This window comes from Dysidea avara, chromosome 5, assembly GCF_963678975.1.
Source record: "Dysidea avara chromosome 5, odDysAvar1.4, whole genome shotgun sequence".
Classification (NCBI taxonomy): domain Eukaryota; kingdom Metazoa; phylum Porifera; class Demospongiae; order Dictyoceratida; family Dysideidae; genus Dysidea; species Dysidea avara.
Window position 1 is genome coordinate 38,569,643 of NC_089276.1, and position 20,173 is coordinate 38,589,815.

Below are 20,173 nucleotides of genomic sequence, written 5' to 3' on the forward strand. Positions count from 1 at the left end.
TACCTATTATGCCCGAAATTATGCTGGCATAATCGCCGCATCCCTACAGGCAGTAGCCAAGAAATGGCTGCAATGGCTACCATCTTTGATATCACCTCTTTTTCATGCTAGTCTATTTTTGGAAGGCCACACTCTTTCACAGCTGAGCTGTTTTGGATTATATATACAAAATACTGTACATGCATATATTATATTGCATACATCTTGAATATTATCAAGTTATTGTGTAAGAAATTGTTTGTATTTTGCAAATACAGGATAGAATCATGTATGTAAAGTCAAGGCTTAGTAAAGATAATGTGTTTAGGATTCTGAAAGAGTTTATTTGTGTGTCTAATAGGTATCCATCTGTGACCTCTTAAATTTTATGCCTCAGACCCTCAAGCTTAATTGTACTTCACACATACATTTTTGCACATTATGAGGATGAACTTTACATTTGTGACCAGGCCTACAAAAACAGGGCATGTGGACACAAGTTACACCCTGTCACATAACAGGTCATATCTCAATACTATTTGTATTCCGTAACATGTATCATATAGCCTCTTAAATATTTTAATAAGTGGTGAAATTGCATGACTATATCATAATGACATAAAAAGTTATGAGTCATGAAATTTGAAAATAAATAGGCAACGTCTGTGCACCCACATGCCCTGTTTTCACACATTTGATGGCATATATACAGGTCAATGAAAAATAGTTATAACTTTCTCAATAAACTAAGTAAGTACAATAATACATTATGCTTCTTTTATAGATCTGCAGCAGTCTTGCCAATTTCTCCGATTGTTTCCATTCAAGTCCCAGTACCTATAAACACTACAGACAATAACCCTATTTCAGTGAAATTTACTGTGGTAAGTATACTGATCAGAATTTGCAAAATTAATGAATTAACTATCAGCACAAAATTTGTGCTGATAGTTAATTCATTAATTTTGCTATCAGACTAATAACGGCAACAAATCTTAAGTATGTTAAGAAAGCTGGGAATGTGTCTGTTTGAGTAGTGTCTCTGATATGTCTACAACTAGTGTTGTTTCAGTTAACTGTAACTAAAACTAAAAGTACTTTTAGTAAGGTGAATATATTTAAGTTAACTAAAACTGAAACTATAACTAAAAACAAATGTATATAATCACTAAAACTATATCTATAACTAAAATCAAAACTATGTTATAAAAAAATTGGCAGGTCTTGTAATACAAAGATTTTGTATTACTAAGCTGGAAAAATGGTACTGAAATTATAACAAGAGTTTCATTCACATAAAATATATAGTCACTTGGTGCTTACTACTAAAGCTAAACAAGGTTTTCTTGTGCACAACTAAAACTATAACTAAAAGGTTTTCAGATACATAACTAAAACTGTAACTAAAACTAAAAGGTTTTCATGTTTCTAACTATAACTATAACTAGAATTAAACGATTTTGATGTACGTAACTAAAACTGTAACTAAAACTAAAAGGTTTTCATGTTTTTAACTGTAACTATAACTAAAACTAAAACCACAAAGAGTGAATAACCATAACTAAATCAATAACTAAAAAGAATTAAGAAAGATTACTATAACTAAAACTAAAACTCCATACTAAAACAACACTATCTACAACCCTTTAAAGTAAGTGCTGTAGCTGAGTTGTGATAGTAAAAGCAGACACAGAATAAGTATTACTTAGCACATTAGTAGTAACAAGTAAATATGATTTTTGCATGGTGATGATACAGGTATAGCAGCAGTGGCTGGTAATTTAAAGTGTAAAATTACATGAGTCATAACATAATAATTATGATATTTGTACTTATATCCATGTTTTATATATACTTTTTCTGATCATGTACTGCTACAGTGCACTGTTATACAACATTACTTTTAAACATTGCCTTTACTCACAGCAACCATGATATTTTTTTCAACAGAAAAATGGCTCACAGATATCTAAAAGTTTGGAATTTTTTAATAATCTGCCGATCACTGCAGAACCAATTGCACAGTCAGCAGGAGCAACACTAGAAAGAAACACTACATGTCACTTTTACGACCACAACTTGTTAGATTTACAACTGTAAGTAGCGCAGCCATTATAAATGCAATACTATGTACTTTGAATGTAAGACAAAGGAGGTTGGAAGTGTATAAAGTGCCCTGAGCAACCAATCTCAGTTGTAACAAGTTGGGAATAAAGGCCAGTACATCAGTGTTCATAGAATGAAACAGCTTAGTGCAAAGAACTTACACAGTAAAGTAGTATGAAACCATGCCAACTAATCAGCACGTCACTGTTCTACTTTGCTAAGAACAAGTTCTTATTCACCTGTCATCTGGAAAACAGTCAGTCGAACACAACCACACGAGACTGATTAGTACATTCCTATTTTACTTGTCCACCCGTCGTCTGGAACAGTCAGTTGAACTCAACCACACGAGACTAATCAGCACATCCCTGTTTTACTTGAGTTCTTATCCACCTGTCATCTGGAAAAGTCAGCTAAACTCAAACACACGAAAAACAAACAATTAACTAGTGTTCATAGAATGAAAAACCTTAAACTTACGTGGGCAGCAAAGCAGTTCATTGATGAGAAACACAAGCAATTAAATCATGCCAACTAATCAGCACATGCCTGTTCTACTTTGCTAAAAATGAATTCTTACTCTACATCCATCGTCTGGAACAATCAGTTGGACTTAAACACACATTAATCAAAATTAATATGAGTGGCCAGCACAGAAAACCGAGCAGTGCATAGTAAATAAATTATTAGTAATGCGCTATCGTGAATAAATGAACACCTTGTGTTGTCAGCGATAAGAACTGGGTACAAAGGAAAGTCCATGATGCATGTATTGTACATACTGCGATTGGTGAAAAGGCACATCTCGGGATGAGGCGACGTCAAACAGTGAAAAATCAAGCCCGTAGCTATATCCATTGTCGAGTTATACTTGGCTGAAGGCATCAGTTAGAATTAAATTCTTTTTAAAATTCCATAGAAACTTTTTGGAAGGGTTTAGGGTTGGTCTGGGGACATTTTTGGGCTTGACTGTGCCTAACCAATACTGCCAAGTTGTCATGAAGGGAAATTGAGGCTGGTTTTAGGGTGATATTTTTGGCTGGAAAACTTCAGTTCTGCATGATCCCTACTATACGGTATGTACTATACAGTACTACCATACTGGCTCATATGGTTTCAATTCTAGAAATATGAGAGTATTACTTCTAGTATACAAAAGTTTGATAGTTTAATACGATTCCATAGTAACCCATAGAATTTCACAAAGTTTTGTCTTGACTCCCTTCTTCACAGGCTTTCTGTAGCTTCATTGCAGGTCCCTAGTAGGGTAATTAATGAATCAACCCTTAATGAAAAATGAGAATTCATGATGTTGAACCGGTTGAATGCAGAGAAAATTCTACATCCCAGGCTGTACAGCTCTTCTGGCATAATTACCAAATTGTCTGTGGAGCAATTCACTGCCTGGTCTGGGATATTTCTGCATCCAACTGTTATTTTTCTGATTTTATACTTTCTGTAGTACCCTTATTTATTTATTTATTCGTTTGTTTAAATTACTGGTCAGGCAGACAGTGTCTGATGCATCCAGGGAAGCAGCGCAAAAGAATACATTGCTATCATACATAATGCATCTAGCTATAAAAAGGGGCAGAGTGTTATTTTCAATCAAGTCACTAGGTAAATCATTCCAATCTCTTATTGTTCTTGGGAAAAGCTATATTTGTAATAATCACAATTGGTAAAAGGTATAATGAAAAGTAGAGGGTGGTACTGATGGACAAATCATTGGGTTCTGAAGAAATAAGGTGGTAACTGTACTGCTGTAAGATGGTAAATAGATTTATAGAACATGTGTAGTCTTGATATGTGTCTACGAGTGGTTAAAGTGGGCCATTGTAGTAATTCCAGCATAATAGCAAGCCTGTAACCAGAGGGAGTTCGAGTGGTTCGGACGAACCCCCCTCCAGGATTACCAAAAAAAAAAAATGTTTTAAGCTGGCATATAAGACATGGGCACCCGAAAGGTAGTGAGGGGCTATATTTAGGGCACTGAAGGCTGCTCTGAGATGTTAACTAAAGTGGAGCTAAGCCCCACCTCTACACATGGGTGGGGATGAAAATTCACTAAAAAGATCAACATACTCTAATACAACAGTCACTCAAATGCTCTAACAAAACAGTACTCTAATCATTCATGGTTAAAGCTTTCAAACAATTAACTTAACCTCTTATATAATGTGCTTATCTGAACACTGTGCTATACCTATTTTTCAGATAAATGTAGTCATGGCTAACCAAATTATTAATTTGTGGCTCCTTAATGAATTGTACTGATGTAGCTGAAAAGCTCTGTGTTTTATATAGCTGCTAGGCAACAAATAGTAATTACTGTAATTATATACCTGATAAATACTTGTGTACATGTGATGCTCTTGATGTTTAGTTAAATGTTTAGTTATTGGGATAGTGCTGGCCAGCTAACGATATAGCAAGGAAGTTCACAATAAAAACTATCTGCATGAATATATTAGCAAAGTCCTAGCTCTTTCACTGATGTACAGGGGTGTATATGGGCGGGCAGGAATGCATGGGGTTCTGGAAATTCCCCTCTGAAAATTCAAACTAAAATAGCTGCAATAATATTGATAAAGGACTAACCATACAATAAGAAATCATGAATTAATGTAATTTTGAAGTATTTTAATGTTTAAAATGTGTCAGTGATGGGGGCTATGCCCAAAGACCCCTGCACTTATGAATCACCACCAAATATGTGAACCACATTGGAAAAATGCCTTGAGTATTTAGCTATGTACTTGCATGTACACTGTAAACCTACTTAGTCTCTGTCCTAAGAAACCACAACATTGTACAGTACAGCCAAGAAGTCACATATGACCTAGATAACTCATGTCACTTAAGTTTGACACAAGGGAATAATAGCTATTGATTGAGTAGAGGAGTGCTTAGCAAAACACCGATAAGTAGATAGTAAATGGATAATATCATGTGTTGATTATTTCAGTGTATAGAAGAAATGTATCTACTAAAAACCCAAGCACGTGTATATAGTTGCTGCACATACTGAGGTTGAGATTAATTTCAAATTATATAGTATGTCAGATTTCAAGGGATTATTCAGAATTGTACATTTACAACTGTTCTTTGGAATTATTAAGTATGTAATATCAATTTTAGGACAGTATAGAGAAGTCAAATATTAAAATGTTGTCAGCAGCTGGGGGCTGCGCCCCCAGACCCCAGCTGCCATAAACACCTACCATGTCAAAGTTGAACCCCCCCTTTGACAAATCCTGGCCAGGCCTGAGTAGAAACATGATCAGGCTAAAGACTGTTTCCTGGGGTACACTGGATTTGACTCTGCTATGGGTAGATGTTTGCCCACTCTTTGCACAGTAATTAGTAAATAAAATTTAACAGTACTATAATATTTATATTGTTGCACTATTTCCTGATTTATATGTACAAGCCCAAGTGTGACTGTATACTTGTGAATTAGTCTTTTTGCTACAAGAAAACAGAACACAGTGACCAAATCTCTTAACAATAATCATGTATGTAAACTTTTTACCAGACACTTACATCACCGCAAGCAGCAGGATTGCGATACCATAATAAACAGTCACACTACCTAATAGCCAAACAAGTGATTAAACAGTCACATATAACTAGTTATCCTTCATTGGTAGACTGTAACAAGAAAAATAAACAAACTAATGTATCAGGACACACGATAGTGTGTCGTGCGGCCCAAGAAGCCAGTGCATCACACCATGAGTATATTGACAGGAAGAAAGAAAACATCATTTTCACACTTTTGTATCTCGGTGATCCTTTATCCGATTGGAACTAAATTTGCTACAGAGTTTTCTGCCAGCTAGGGAGTCTACATTCCAAATTTGAAGGAAATCGCTCCAGCCATTTTCCGAGATATATGAGCTGCCAAAGTTTTGATTTTTTTCTTCGATTTTTTTTCTTTGTCTTTTTGCACACTTGCAAAAATTGCTATAAAACGCAAACTAGTACTCCGATCGCCTTGAAATTTGGCACACAGAAAGGGAGTCCTAAGGCGAACCCTAGTATTAACTTTGGTGCAAATCCAATAAATGGTTCAGGATTTATGACCGATTATTTGCGTAAAATAAGATCGATTTGTTGTCACGTCTACAGGGTAAACCGCTTCATGGAATGAGTTGAAAATTGCTATGTAGATGGAGTAACCATCGTAGGAGTGCCTTTTGGTGATTTGAAAGGAATCAAGATAAAGACCATGGAGATATGACACAAAACCCAACCTGTGTCACAATTAATTGCGCGATTGATTTTTATGAATAAAAAGTATTAGTTTTTATGCCTACTAGGCAAACCGCTTAAAGCAATGAACTGAAAATCGGTGTATAGCTGGAATAATCTTCATAGAAAGTCCTTGCAGTAGTACAGAAGAATCGGATTACAAACCACTGAATTATGATTCAAAAGCCAACTCCGTGTAGCTAATGCGAGATCGAGATACTCTAATAGAACAGTCACCATAATAAAGCATTCAGCTAATTTATTTACTCCATTATAGAATTCTATTACATTGCAAGTTATTCTGTAGAGAGTTCAGCTGCAAAAAAATCACCCTATAGAGAGATCAGCTAGAAACAAATCACTGTGTAGAGAGTTCAGCTACAAAACAATCACCCTGTAGAGAGATCAGCTAGAAACACATCACCCTGGAGAGAGTTCAGCTACAAACAAATCAGCTTGTAAAGAGTTAAGCTACAAACAAATCTACCTGTAGAGATATCAGTTACAAACAAATCACCCACTGTAGAGAGATCAGATCACCCTGTAGAGAGTTCAGTTACAAATAAATCACCCTGTAGAAAGTTCAGGTATAAAAAATCACCCTGTAGATAGTTTTGATACAAACAAATCACCCTGTAGAGAGTTCAGCAAGATAAAAGTCATCCTGCAGAGAGATTAGGTAACCCTATAGGAAGGTCAGCTAGAAGAAGTCACCTTGTAGAGAGTTCAGCTACAAAGAAACCATCATGTAGAAAGTTCAGCTGCAAACAAATTACTCTATAGAGAGTTCGGCTCTATGAACAGACCACCCTGTAGAGAGATCAGTTAGAAGAAGTCACCTTGTAGAGAGTTCAGCTACAAAGAAACCACCATGTAGAGAGTTCAGCTGCAAACAAATCATCCTGTAGAAAATTCAGCTACAAACAAATCGCCCTGTAGAAAGATCAGCTTGAAGAAGTTACCTTGTAGAAAGTTCAGCTACAAAGAAACCATTCTGTAAAGAGTTCAGCTGCAAACAAATCACCTGTACAGAATTCAGCGAAAAACAAATCACCCTGTAGAGAGATCAGTTAGATGAAGTTACCTTGTAGATAGTTCGGCTACAAACAAATCACCCTGTAGAGAGATCAGCTAAAAGAAGTCACCTTGTAGAGTGTTCAGTTACAAAGAAACCACCATGTACCGAGAGTTCTGTGATAAATATATGTATTATATATGTAATTTGTACATTTACTGATAAAATCAAAAAATATTTAAAGTATTTAACATCTGCCTCATCTTTTCTTCTTCATTTGGTAAAGAAAAAAATAGTTTTAAAAGCCCCAAAGGCTGCCATAGGCCGGCTTTGGGGTATACAAATACAAAAAGAAGTGAAATCTAATCCAAAACAGCCAAGCTGTAAAAAAAGAGTGCGGCCCTCAAAACGGCTATGGTGATAAAAGATGTGAAATCCAAGGTGGCAGCTAAGAAATGGCTGTGATGGTAGGTTAATGGTAAAAATTTTAATAATGGCAATTCAGGTGAATTTTGGTCCTGCTTGGTCTTGCCACAAAATTCATCTGAATTGTCGTTATTAAAATTTTACCATTAACCTACCATCACAGCCATTTCTTGGTCGCCACCTTGAATTTCACATCTTTTTTCACCATAGCCTTTTTGAGGGCTGCACTCTTTTTTTACAGCTTGGCTGTTTTTGATTAGATTAAAATACACGTGTATTAAAACATGATCAATATACACAAAAAGCAGTGATAAAGTAGCATTATATAGCACCGCACCATCATGTCTCTTGTTTCACTCTTTTTGGCTATACCTACTTCATTTTGACAATAATAATTTAATGCATTAGACATAATAGTGATAATTTATTGTCAATTGTTTATACCACACATAGTAATCAAGCTGGTGGTTGGTCACAGGAAGGAGTAAGATTGGATGATGATAATTCTAATGAGACTAGAGTAACTTGTCTTGCTACCCATCTGACTAGTTTTGCTGTACTCGTGAGTGTACGTGGTACAAAAGTAAGGAGTTATAATTATGGAGAATAATTTTAAATAATATTATTTTGTAACTGTCCATAGCCAACTGCAGCTGATGATGCATTGTCAGTAGTTTCATACATTGGATGTGCAATATCTCTTGTGTGTCTTTGTCTCTCCATTGTAATACTGACATATGTGATGTTAAAGTAAGTGGTGCTATTTATACAACACAGCTTTTATGTTTCATTTTTATTTTGGTAAAGAACAAAAGATAAAAAGATTAACATCATCTTCATCCATCTTAATCTATGTATTGCGCTTGCATTGGGTCTAATAGTATTTGTTGCTGGAATAGAAACTGCTACTGAATACCGAGTATGCATTAATGTACCTGTAGAAAGAATTTGTAAATGTAATTTTAACTGTTAGGCCTCTTGCGTAGTCGTGGCAGTGCTTCTACAATATTTCTTCATATCTGCATTTTGTTGGATGTTGTGTGAAGGAGTAATGCTATATATGATGTTGGTGACTGTGTTTGGGAATAAACTGAACCGTCGACGTTTCTTCTTCATTTTGGGATGGGGTGAGCACCAGAGCACGGGAGTGATTGTATGTGTATAATTGTACCATATTTTCTCATTAGGTCCAGCAATTCCAATAGTTGCAATATCAGCTGGAATTGTTCACAGACATTATGGAACTGATGATTAGTAAGTCTGAACTATTAGTGCTTAATTCTAACCAATCACTTATAGTTGCTGGATCAAATCCGAGGATGGAGCAATCGCAGCATTCATTGCACCTATTGGAGCTATTATCTTGGTAATATACTCTACTCTGTGTATTAATTTAGTACATGACAAGCATTTGCAGATAAACTGTGTGTTTCTTGGAATTGCACTAAAAGTTTTACACCAGAATACACGAAACACAGTTCGTGAAAGAACTTCTAACAATGCAGCTGAAGCAAAGTAAATTCTAAAAGTAATGCATAAAGTACATCTTTTCATCACTACTGAATTCCCAGGGACCTCCTAAAAGCCATAGTACTACTACTGCCATTACTTGGATTGACATGGATAATTGGAGTTTTGGCTGTAAATGATGACACTGTAGCATTTGCTTGGATATTTGCAATCCTGAATTCTCTACAGGTTATTACTATTCATCTGTGTAGTTTACTAATGTAATATAATTATTATTTTTGCCAGCTGACCCTCAATTTTCCCTAGCATGTCTGTACATGTGTTAAGTAATCTGTAAAGTAATAATAAAATGAAGTAGGATTCCAGAAATAAAACTTAGTGAAACAAGAGATGACAAGGGTACTTGGAATTGTAGCAATGTGGCTAAATTGGCATGTTTTCACCATCTTTTCTGTGCCAATTTTCCTACATTGCCACAACTGCAAGGTGAGATTTTCCCTCATACTACCATTATCTCTTGTTTCCCACTTGCTACAATGCTAAGTAGGGATTTTCCCTCATAGCTACCATCATCTCTTGTTTCACTACTTTTTATTGCTGGAATCCTGCTTCATTTAATAATTTTTTATTATAGCTTTTTTGTTAGAGTGTAGCTGTAAATTACACATGTGGTTGTGACTGCTGTATTAGAGTATCTTGATCTAAATTGCTATAGTATACTGGCAGTACAAGGGTGTGGTACAATACCTTGATTTCTACAGAGCTTGACTTTTAGAGGTGCGATTAGATGTTCTGCTAGTTATAGTTTAAGGGGGCATGGCCTATTGTATAAGCCCGGCTTAGCTGCTACCCCATACTGCCACAATCCATTTAGCACCTCAAATAGTTTTGTAGCATCTGAATATGTTTCTGTAAGGAAACAAAAAAATTAAGGCATTAGTATGGTTTTCTGGCCTGAAGAATAAGACAACCATTTAATTGAAGATAAGAAATGGCAAAATGCTGAAAGCAGACATTCATTGGAACCACAAAAAGGCTATTCCCACCCGTGAATTTGTTGTTGTGGCATATAATGGTGGCCATTTGCTGCTTTGTTTGGCCTCTAGACTTGCGACTGTGGTCAGTGAGGCAGGCTGGCTGGCAAACAAAATGCAGGTTTTGACATTTTGTTTTTAATGCCGCATTTAAAAGTAAGACTATTCCATGAAGGCTGCAGCACAAATTACTGTTAGGGTCCAGCCTATTATGCTCATTTTTACCAATTAATGCTATGTTGCAAGTACTGCTCAAATTTTCCCTGACTGCTGTATTACAGTAAGACTGCTCTATTAGATGTATATCAATCTTATTTCCGCAAAGTGTGAATTATCAGCCTGCAAGAAATAATAAAGATAATAGCATTACAATTTTCTTGATGTGAAATGCAGTAATAAGGTGTAGTGTGTTATGTGTGTTTTGGTGTGCACATTGTGCATTTTAATTAAATTTTTGAGAATGTCCTATTATGCTGGCATAATGCTTCATGCTTATTATGCTCAAAATTATGCCAGCGTAATTGGTGCAAGCCTAATTACTGGCAGACCTTCAGTGCTGGTAATGTAAAGCTCTACTAATAAATACACAAAAAAATTGAAAATTTCAACTAGAGTAGGGACCATAGCACATCGATAAAAAGTACTGAAACAAGTTGGAGTAGTACACGATATTAAATCACAATAAAACAATAAGAAGTGTTATGTGCATTTCCAATATGGTATCTTGAGCACAGTAGGAATATAACACTTCTTATTGCTTTACTGTGATTTAATGTCATGCACTACTCCAGCTTGTTTCAGTACTTTTTATCGATGTGCTATGGTCCCTACTCTAGTTAAAAATTCCAATTTTTGTGTACTTGTTTGTTTACATTTTTTGTAAATAATATTATGACTGGTGAACCCACGCATACCACACCAAAAGAAAGAAATAGCGCCATGCTTCTCAGCTATATCAATTATCATCTGAAAAACTAAGTATCCATTATGCTTTGTTGTCAGCTATGTTCAACACATTACACAACATTACGAATCAAGAACTGTTCAAAAAGTACCATTTGTTATTATTTGAAAAGGTAACAAGTAATAATGCAAAGGAAAAATACACATGATAACAAATGCCAACACCAACTTGTCCATAGGGTAGGAAAGTATCTGGGAGGGATACAGCAAAAAAGTTAACTATCCAATACGCTTTGCTGTCAGCTATGTTCAACCCATTATGCAACAGTACAAATCAATAACTGTTCAAAAAGCACCTCTGCAACCAAAGTAGCCACTTTGAAAAATACGGACAACATCCGTTACAAAGGGAAGCCATCACATGGTACCACCAAATTGCCCCTTTTCGCTGTCAGCAAAGATGAATGGGACACAAAGGAGGACACTGGTAAGTCCATGAAGAATGCATTGTACATACTGCAGTATGCCAAAAGGCACCACTCAGGCTGAAACAACATCAAACAGTGAAAAAATCAAGCTTGTAGCCTTAGCTGTTATTGAGTTATGCTTGTCTGAAGGCATCAGTCAGTTAGTCAGTCAGTCAGTCAGTCAGTCACTAGAAAATTCTGTTAAATATATTAACAAGTACACGAAAAAATTTGGAATTTTCAACTAGAGTAGGGACCATAGCACATCGATAAAAAGTACTGAAACAAGTTGGAGTAGTCCATGATATTAAATCACTGTAAAACAATAAGAAGTGTTACTGTATATCCCTACTGTGCTCAAGATACCATAACGGAAATGCACGGTAGGGATATAACACTTCTTATCGTTTTACAGTGATTTAATATCATGGACTACTCCAACTTGTTTCAGTACTTTTTATCGATGTGCTATAGTCCCTACTCTAGTTGAAAATTCTAAATTTTTTCGTGTACTTGTTTGTTAACTTTTTTTTGTAAATAATTTTATTATGACTGGTGAACCCACGCATACCGTATTTGAAAAGGTACCGTGCGCCCCAGCTATATCAATTATCGTGTGAAAAGTGAAGTATCCATTACGCTTCGTTATCAGCTATGTTCAACCCGTTACACAGTATTTCGAATCAAGAACTGTTCGAAAAGCACCTCTACAATCCACGCATACCAAAAGAAAGAAATCGTGCCGTGCGCCCCAATGAGAGAATAAACGTCTTAATGATTAAGACAAAATATACATTACAAGCATACAGGGGCCTAGACACAGGGGTACCATGTGCTGATGGATCAGTACAGGAGCCCTGGCAAGACTTACATTAACTAAAGGTAAATTAAATTACAATACACAAAAAAAAGCAAAAAAAACTATATCTACATATATGTAATACTTAAAGTTTACCTAAGGTGGTCTAAAAGATCCCAGCCCGGGGAGGCTCTAGAATTAAAAATTCTGTAAGAACAGGACACAGCAATGCGAGCTGCCTGCTCAAACAAGGATCTTATATTAATTATCATCTGAAAAGTGAAGTATCCATTATGCTTCACTGTAGGCTATGTTCAACCTGTTACACAGCAGTACGAATCAAGAACTGTTTGAAAAGTACCTCTGCAATCGAAATAGCCATGATGAAAAATACGGACGATTTCCGTTTTGAAGGGAAGCCATCACGTGCTCGCACCAAATCAACACCTTTCCCTGTCAGCAAAGATGAATGGGACACAAAGGAGGACACTGGTAAGTCCATGAAGAATGCACTGCATGTACTGCGGTATGCCAAAAGGCACCTGTCGGGCCGAAGCGACGTTGAGCAGTGAAAAAATCAAGTCCGTAGCCTTAGCCGTTATCGAGTTACGCTTGTCTGAAGGCATCAGTCAGTCAGTCAGTCACTTACTCAATCAATCAGTAGAAAATTCCGTTGAATAAAAAAAATTTTAAATTCCGTAACAACTTGTTGAAAGCGTTTCAGGTCGATCTGAAAGCTTGTTTGGGCTTAGTTTTACCTCACCAATACTGCTTCATTGTCGTAAGGGAAAATCGAGGCTGGTTTTTGGGTGATATTATTTCGTGGGCCACGCCTACTCCTTTGTGGTCCCTACTATACAGTTACTATCGTACTGTATGATTCTGTAACAACTTGTCAAAAGCATTTCAGGTTAATCTGAAAACTTGTTTGGGTATAGTTTTACCTAACCAATACTGCTTCATCATCGTTTGGGAAAGTGAGGCTAGTTTTTGGGTGATATTTTTCATGAGACACACCCACACCTTTGTTGTCCCTGCTATACAGTACTATTGTACTGTATGATAATATTTAGGTTTAAAGGAAGAAAATCCATCCCTTCTGGAGGAGACTGAATGTGGAGCTTGTCTAGACAATGGGTGGTGTGTGGTTTGAATCCTGGGGTTGGAAAGATTTTTCCTTTCTTTGGCCCGTTTTCTATTTCACCTTATTAGCTGGTTTAAAGTTGTCTTAAAGTCTCCAATTGTGTTTATTAGGTTAGGTAATCCAAAGGCTGCATCACAAGTTGTTGTCAGACCTTCAGTACTGGTCGCTGGTAAGCTCTAATATTAATAATACTATACTCGAGATGATTTTCATTCCATACAATATTTCCATGATGGTGCAACTTTATTAGTATTGCGCATCACTTTAGGAGGAATTACTGCCACACTGTTTGATATGCAAATGTGACATTTATAAGATACGCATGTTAAGCATTTATTACTGTATGGTGTCATGTTTTAGTAAAGTATATATTTTCAGTTTAAAAATTGTGCAAAATTAATGCTTAATTTCTAGGGTGTCTTCATATTTATATTCCATGTTGTGAGGAACAAGCAGGTAATTATCAAAGTAATAAATGCATTGTTTAGTGTGGTCATTTAAGGTTGTTAAAGAATTTAGAGAACAACACAACTTTAGGAGGGGCAGCACACTATACAATTTCTATAGTAGAGTCCGTTCTGTAAGTACTAGGTTAATTGTAATAAACATTTAATCTGTGTGGTTTGAATTACAGGAACGTAGAAGCACAAGTACTATTACCAGTACATTGAAGACAAGAAGTAAGTTTGAATATGTATGTTAGGGATGCAACAATGTTACAATATATCGATATATTGTAATATTTTCTATCACAATACAATACAATATTGTCTTGCTGTATTGCAATATACTGCAGAGCTGTGGTTTGTGGATAATTACCCAGCATCAAAGGCACCAGAAAGTGATAATTGATGATTTATTGGTGACCAAAAGCTATACCCTGACCATATAGCACAGTAGTACTTGCCAAGCTACTTGTAAATGTATTTGATGATGGTTGCTTGACCTGTGAGTATATACTGTCTGCTCTACCTCAGCATACAGATATGGGCTATTTAAACAATTGCAACATTTACTTTACCTCATTTCAACATTGTATTCAAATATTGCAATACAGCAATATATTGCAATATTTTTGAAAACAATATGCAATATGGAGTTTACCCATATTGTTGCATCCCTAATGTATGTATATAATATGTATGTGTATAACGTGTGTGTGTATCTAAAGTAATTTGCGTAAGCAATCGATTATCGGCCAGGTTGTATTCCAACCTATGGGATTCTCGTTTGGAACAAGATATGCACAAAATTTTTACACCCAGCGATAGGCAATGTAATACCCTAGGCATCCACAACGTACCAGCTCCCCAGGTACTGGCGTTCTTCAGTAGCATCCGGCCAAAGACACAGTGTATGGCATCAATTATCGACCGCCAACGTCGTTTATCGTCCACTCGTTAACTTGCGTACATCAATTATCGACTGGTTTGAGGTATTTCGCTTGGCATTCCCACACAATTCAAAACTAAATCTTGCCCATAGTACAAAATAGTCTACCAGTACTAATTGTAATTCCAACTAAATTTCAAGTAAGTCTTATGCGCAATTTTTGAAATACAGTTAAATCAATTTCTAATAAAACATACACTTCAGTATTTTAATGCTTTAAACACATTTTAAAACAAATTACACAGCACTAATATTTCATCCAGGATGTTACAAAGGTCAGCACAGTAATCCTGTTGCCACTGTGAAGAGCCATAGCTAACTTGCTTCCTGCTGTATGGCATGCAATGTAACCAATGCCGTACAAGCTCTTTGTCTCTAAATAATAACCAACAACCTCTATCCACTGTCTATGGGATTCTTATTCACTATGTACACCTTGCTTCTGAATAGTGTAACATATCTTCAACACTTGACAGCATGTGACAAGCCTCCAACCTCTAAAACCAAGTGTACTGTAGTCAACGGTGCCTGAAAGTGGGTGTAATTTATTTTACAAACACTCCTTTGCTTTTGTAATCAATTCTCCTGCTGTTTAGATAGTCTTATAAGACTTTACTTTGATTCTCCAAGCCTTCTAAGCTATTTCCTCCTATGTATCTCCATGCTCATCACTTCCAACTGTTACAGAGGGTCCTTCCGTCTTCTTTGACCACATAAATGATCAGAAATGGCTGTCTCTCTACAGCAACTAATCTATCGTGGTTAAAACTACCTTCAACAGTACAAAGGACACGAATTCCAAGTACTATCAGGGGTGACTTCTTCGTAAACAAACACGCATATGTGCAAACAAACATTATTCCACTGGGAAGGGTGATTATTCCGGCAGAGTCAATCACTAGAGTCTTTTGAATTACTGCAGTCAGACTCTCTTACGCCGAACGTCGTGTGTAAGGGTCAATGTGCACTACAACAACAGAAACAACACGGATAAAGTTCAGTACGCTACTAATACCATTTTCATGCCAAGAATTACAAACTACCACATACAAAATAAGTCAGAAACAAACCTGTCATCATTCACCAACAATACAACGTGACAGAAGTTGATTTAAACTGCTAGAACAGCAAAACAACACAGCACGAGGTTGCTTAGTGTAGTGAAATCCCGTTTTTGAATCCGGATTCTATACGACGATAATAGACGTCAAGCCGGCCGATAATAGACGTCAGTTGATAATTGATTGCTTACGCTTCATGCAAAAAAATTGAATATAAAACTTTTGTGTACAAATATTTTCATAGGATGAAAATTATTTGTTCTATTACGGTATCTTGATATTTGCAACACTGGTAACTACAGTGGAATTACAGTGGTAAAAAAAGAATTTAACCATATTCTTGATGCTTGTTGTGTTATAGTTTGAAGCATAGCTACAGTATTAACTTAAAAAGTCGTGCAAAAACTTTTCATGAAAGAAATTTTCACAAAGAAATTATTCTACGATGAAAAAAAAAAAAAAAAGAACTACAGCATGTATGTAGTATGTACATATGCATCTATGTATGTCTGTTTATGCATGTGTGTGTGTGTATGTGTGGTACGTACATACATGTGTACGTGTGTACATACATACACACATACATACATACATACATACATACATACATACATACATACATACATACATACATACATACATACATACATACATACATACATACATACATACATATGTACATACGTACATACGTACATACGTACATACATACATGCGTACATACATATGTACGTTGCATACATACATGCATACATATATATACATACATACGTACATACGTACGTACGTACGTATACGTATGTACATACACGGCTGCTTTGATTACTTGCAGATACTGCAGCTGGGTATCTTACAGATTATTTTACTATGTCTCAGTCTGTGATGAAGGCTTCTAGCCCACTCTTTGTTCAATGTCTTTTTCCCATCATTGTTCTCTAAACTAGATGATGATTTCCCAGTGCCTCAGCAGTACTCCTGTGGCAACTGCACAGACCCTATTTGTTCCTATAGATGTTCAGCAGTTTTACATTGCAGTTATCAAAAGATTGTACAGATTCTTGCTAACAGTGGAGGTGTATCACATTTCTTCATTTTCAGACAGGTCACTTCTACTGCTTCACATAGCTAATGTTAGCGCGTGTTCAATTTCATATTCTTAATGACGCCTCCTCTAACAAATGCACATGCATACATATACACACTGGCATATACAGTCTATATATAATAGTAATAATACAGTTACTGTTACTCTGTTACATCACCCCCCTCTTAAACATCAGTCTCTCCGAGTTGATTACGATAACGTGCTGGAGGGACAATTTCTCTGGTCCTAGTTTTCTTCTTAACTATCGGCTGAGGTTGAGAAACATTATCACTGCAAGCTGGTTCCAAAACACCACCACTATCATCTACTAGTTGCTTCCCTGATTTCTGTTCACCACTCTTTACATCCATCTGTTGCTTCCTGGTCACCTTGAATTCAGTACAACAATCTTCTTGTAAGAGACGTTCTAGCCACTTAGGTGGACGACCAGGCCCTTGTTTGTTTCCACCATACCAGTAGTACCCTGCCGGAAATCCAACAGGGCAAGGAGAGACACGGCTCTGATGAACCTTAATATGTCCATCTTCTGGAAAATATATCCTAATGGCCGTAATATCCATGTCAGTCAAACTCATTATTCTATATGGGCCATGCCATGGCCTTGACAACTTCCTTTGTTTTCCTGACTCCTCATGGGGAAACTTAATTAACACCCATTCACCAATTCTGTATCTATCTGCTTTGGCCTTACGGTCATACTGCAACTTGTATTTCTCCTGTGCCTTCTGGATGGTCTCAGCAGCAAGATTCCTGCATAAAGACAGTGATTTCATAAGCTCTTCACGATAAGCAGTGACATCAGTCTCACTAGAGTTCAGAGGTGGTGACAACTCAGCCTCAGTAGGTGAGCGACAATCCATGCCAAACAATAAGAATGACGGTTTCTCACCTGTAGACTCATGTGGAGTATTTCTGTATGCCCACAAGATTCTGGCTAGATATTGGTCCCACTGATTACCATAACGACCGGCATGTTTCCTCAGCATGGCCTTGAGCGTTCGGTTAAATCTTTCCACCATGCCATCACACTGTGGATGGTACGCCATGGTGTTTAATTTGGTAATTCCCAACCTAGAACAGACATCTCTCATCAAATTAGACAGAAGGTTTGTGCCTCTATCGGACAACAGGGCCTCTGGCACCCCAAAGAAGGGGATTACCTCCTTGGTCAGCAGTTCCACTAAACGGGTTTCCTTCTGGTGTGGTACTGGATATACCAGTGGCCACTTCGTGACGTAGTCTTGGAAGACCACAACATGCTTATTTCCCTTCTCTGTAATGGGCAAGTCCATGGCATCCACTCCCAGTATTTGAAAGGGTCTCTGCACTGGTATAGGGTGAAGTGGTGGCTTCACAAGTTTACCACTACCTGTAACAGTTACACACTCAGGACAGCTCTTACAGAAACACATTGCATCATCATACATTCCCTTCCAATACCAATGTCGAACTAACACATTGTATAATTTGTGACCTGCAAAGTGTCCAGCGCATGGACCGCTGTGATTCTCAGCTAGTATTCTGTCTCTCAATGACCTTGGGACAACTATACGTTTGATGTTTCTTCTGTGACTGTCTACATAGTACAGTACCTTATCAGTTACACAGTAAGTAGAAGACTGTATTACAATTCTACGTGCCTCTTTATCATTATCTGGTAACTTACCATGTTCTAAATACTCAACCATCTCCAGTACTTCTGGGTCCTTCTGTTGTGCCTCTAGGAGATCATTTGGAGGTCCTTCAATAACTGGGTCTGCCTGAAGCACTTCATGAATAGTAGATCTTGGTAGTGATGTGATAGCAGCAACCTGTGTTTCATCTTCTGCTAAACCTTCAACTGGTACCACTTGCAGCGGGTTGCGGGACAAGGCATCCGCAGCTACGTTGTCCTTTCCAGTACGATACACTATATTCACTTCCTTGATCCCTTGACCATATACTCTGGTCCACCAGCGAGCATGTCTACCACTTGGACTTGATGTCTTACCTTGTGTCCATACAAATAGTAATGAAAGTGTGAGATACTCCACACAACAGCAAGGGTCTCTAAATCAGTGATTTCGTAATTCTTTTCAGCAGGTGTCAGACCCCTACTAGCATATGCGATTGGGTGAGATCAACCATCAGACTGTACTTGAGACAACACAGCTCCTAGGCCTTGATGTGAAGCATCAGTTTCCAAGACAAAATCTCGTTGAAAGTTGGGGTAGGCCAATATTGGTGAAGTTATCAGAAGTTCCTTTAGCTTGTCAAATGCTGCCTGACACTCCTCCGACCACCTAAATTCAACACTGTTGCATGTGAGTCTATGCAATGGGTGAGCTACCTTAGAGAACTAATGAACAAACCTTCTGTAATATGAGGCCAGTCCTAGAAATCTCTTCAGCTCCTAGACATTCTTTGGTGGTAAGTAATCCTTCACTGCTCCAACCAGTTTGTCATTTGGTCGTAATCCTTCAGGAGTTATCACATGACCAAGATATTCCACCTCCTTCCTAATGAACTGGCACTTAGATGGGTTAACCTTCAGCCCCACCTCTCTAATTCGCTTCATAACACAACTAAGGTGATTCAAATGTGCCTCTAAAGAACTGGAAAAGACCAACAGGTCATCAATGTATGTAATAATACAGTTACTGTTACTCTGTTACACTAACAAGCACATATAATTCAGCTCTCTAAAGTACAGATGTCTCTAATTTCTCACTGTACCATATATAATAGTATTAAAGCCAGACTAAATTAATTTACATCTGGGCTCAAATACACACAAGGTACTTCATCCCAAACTATAGAATACACACCTTAATCTGATTAAATTCCAAGATACTGAAACTAGGTTAATAAAGGCTGGAGTTGCATGTGCTATACAACAGTTTATACTCTGTATAAACATGCTTCACGTTCTGTTTCATTGTTGTAAGTGAAGATTCAAACTGTAAGGCACTCTTTGTCCACAATCATGTACCCTTCATCTCATACACTCCGGCAAATAAACTTCGGGCCTTGATC

General features: G+C 37.0%; 1 protein-coding gene across 1 annotated transcript in view; it reads left to right on the forward strand.

Moving 5' to 3' along the window:
• LOC136255504 (uncharacterized) overlaps nt 1-20,173 on the forward strand; it is a 64,391-nt gene that overhangs the window by 40,762 nt on the left and 3,456 nt on the right. The window contains exons 32-44 of the mRNA XM_066048293.1: nt 764-863; nt 1,930-2,075; nt 8,237-8,366; nt 8,427-8,533; nt 8,591-8,702; nt 8,757-8,910; nt 8,971-9,037; nt 9,083-9,149; nt 9,201-9,298; nt 9,355-9,481; nt 14,015-14,056; nt 14,103-14,180; nt 14,235-14,280. Of these exons, the coding sequence (XP_065904365.1) occupies nt 764-863; nt 1,930-2,075; nt 8,237-8,366; nt 8,427-8,533; nt 8,591-8,702; nt 8,757-8,910; nt 8,971-9,037; nt 9,083-9,149; nt 9,201-9,298; nt 9,355-9,481; nt 14,015-14,056; nt 14,103-14,180; nt 14,235-14,280 (1,274 nt within the window). The remainder of the gene's footprint in view (nt 1-763; nt 864-1,929; nt 2,076-8,236; nt 8,367-8,426; nt 8,534-8,590; nt 8,703-8,756; nt 8,911-8,970; nt 9,038-9,082; nt 9,150-9,200; nt 9,299-9,354; nt 9,482-14,014; nt 14,057-14,102; nt 14,181-14,234; nt 14,281-20,173) is intronic.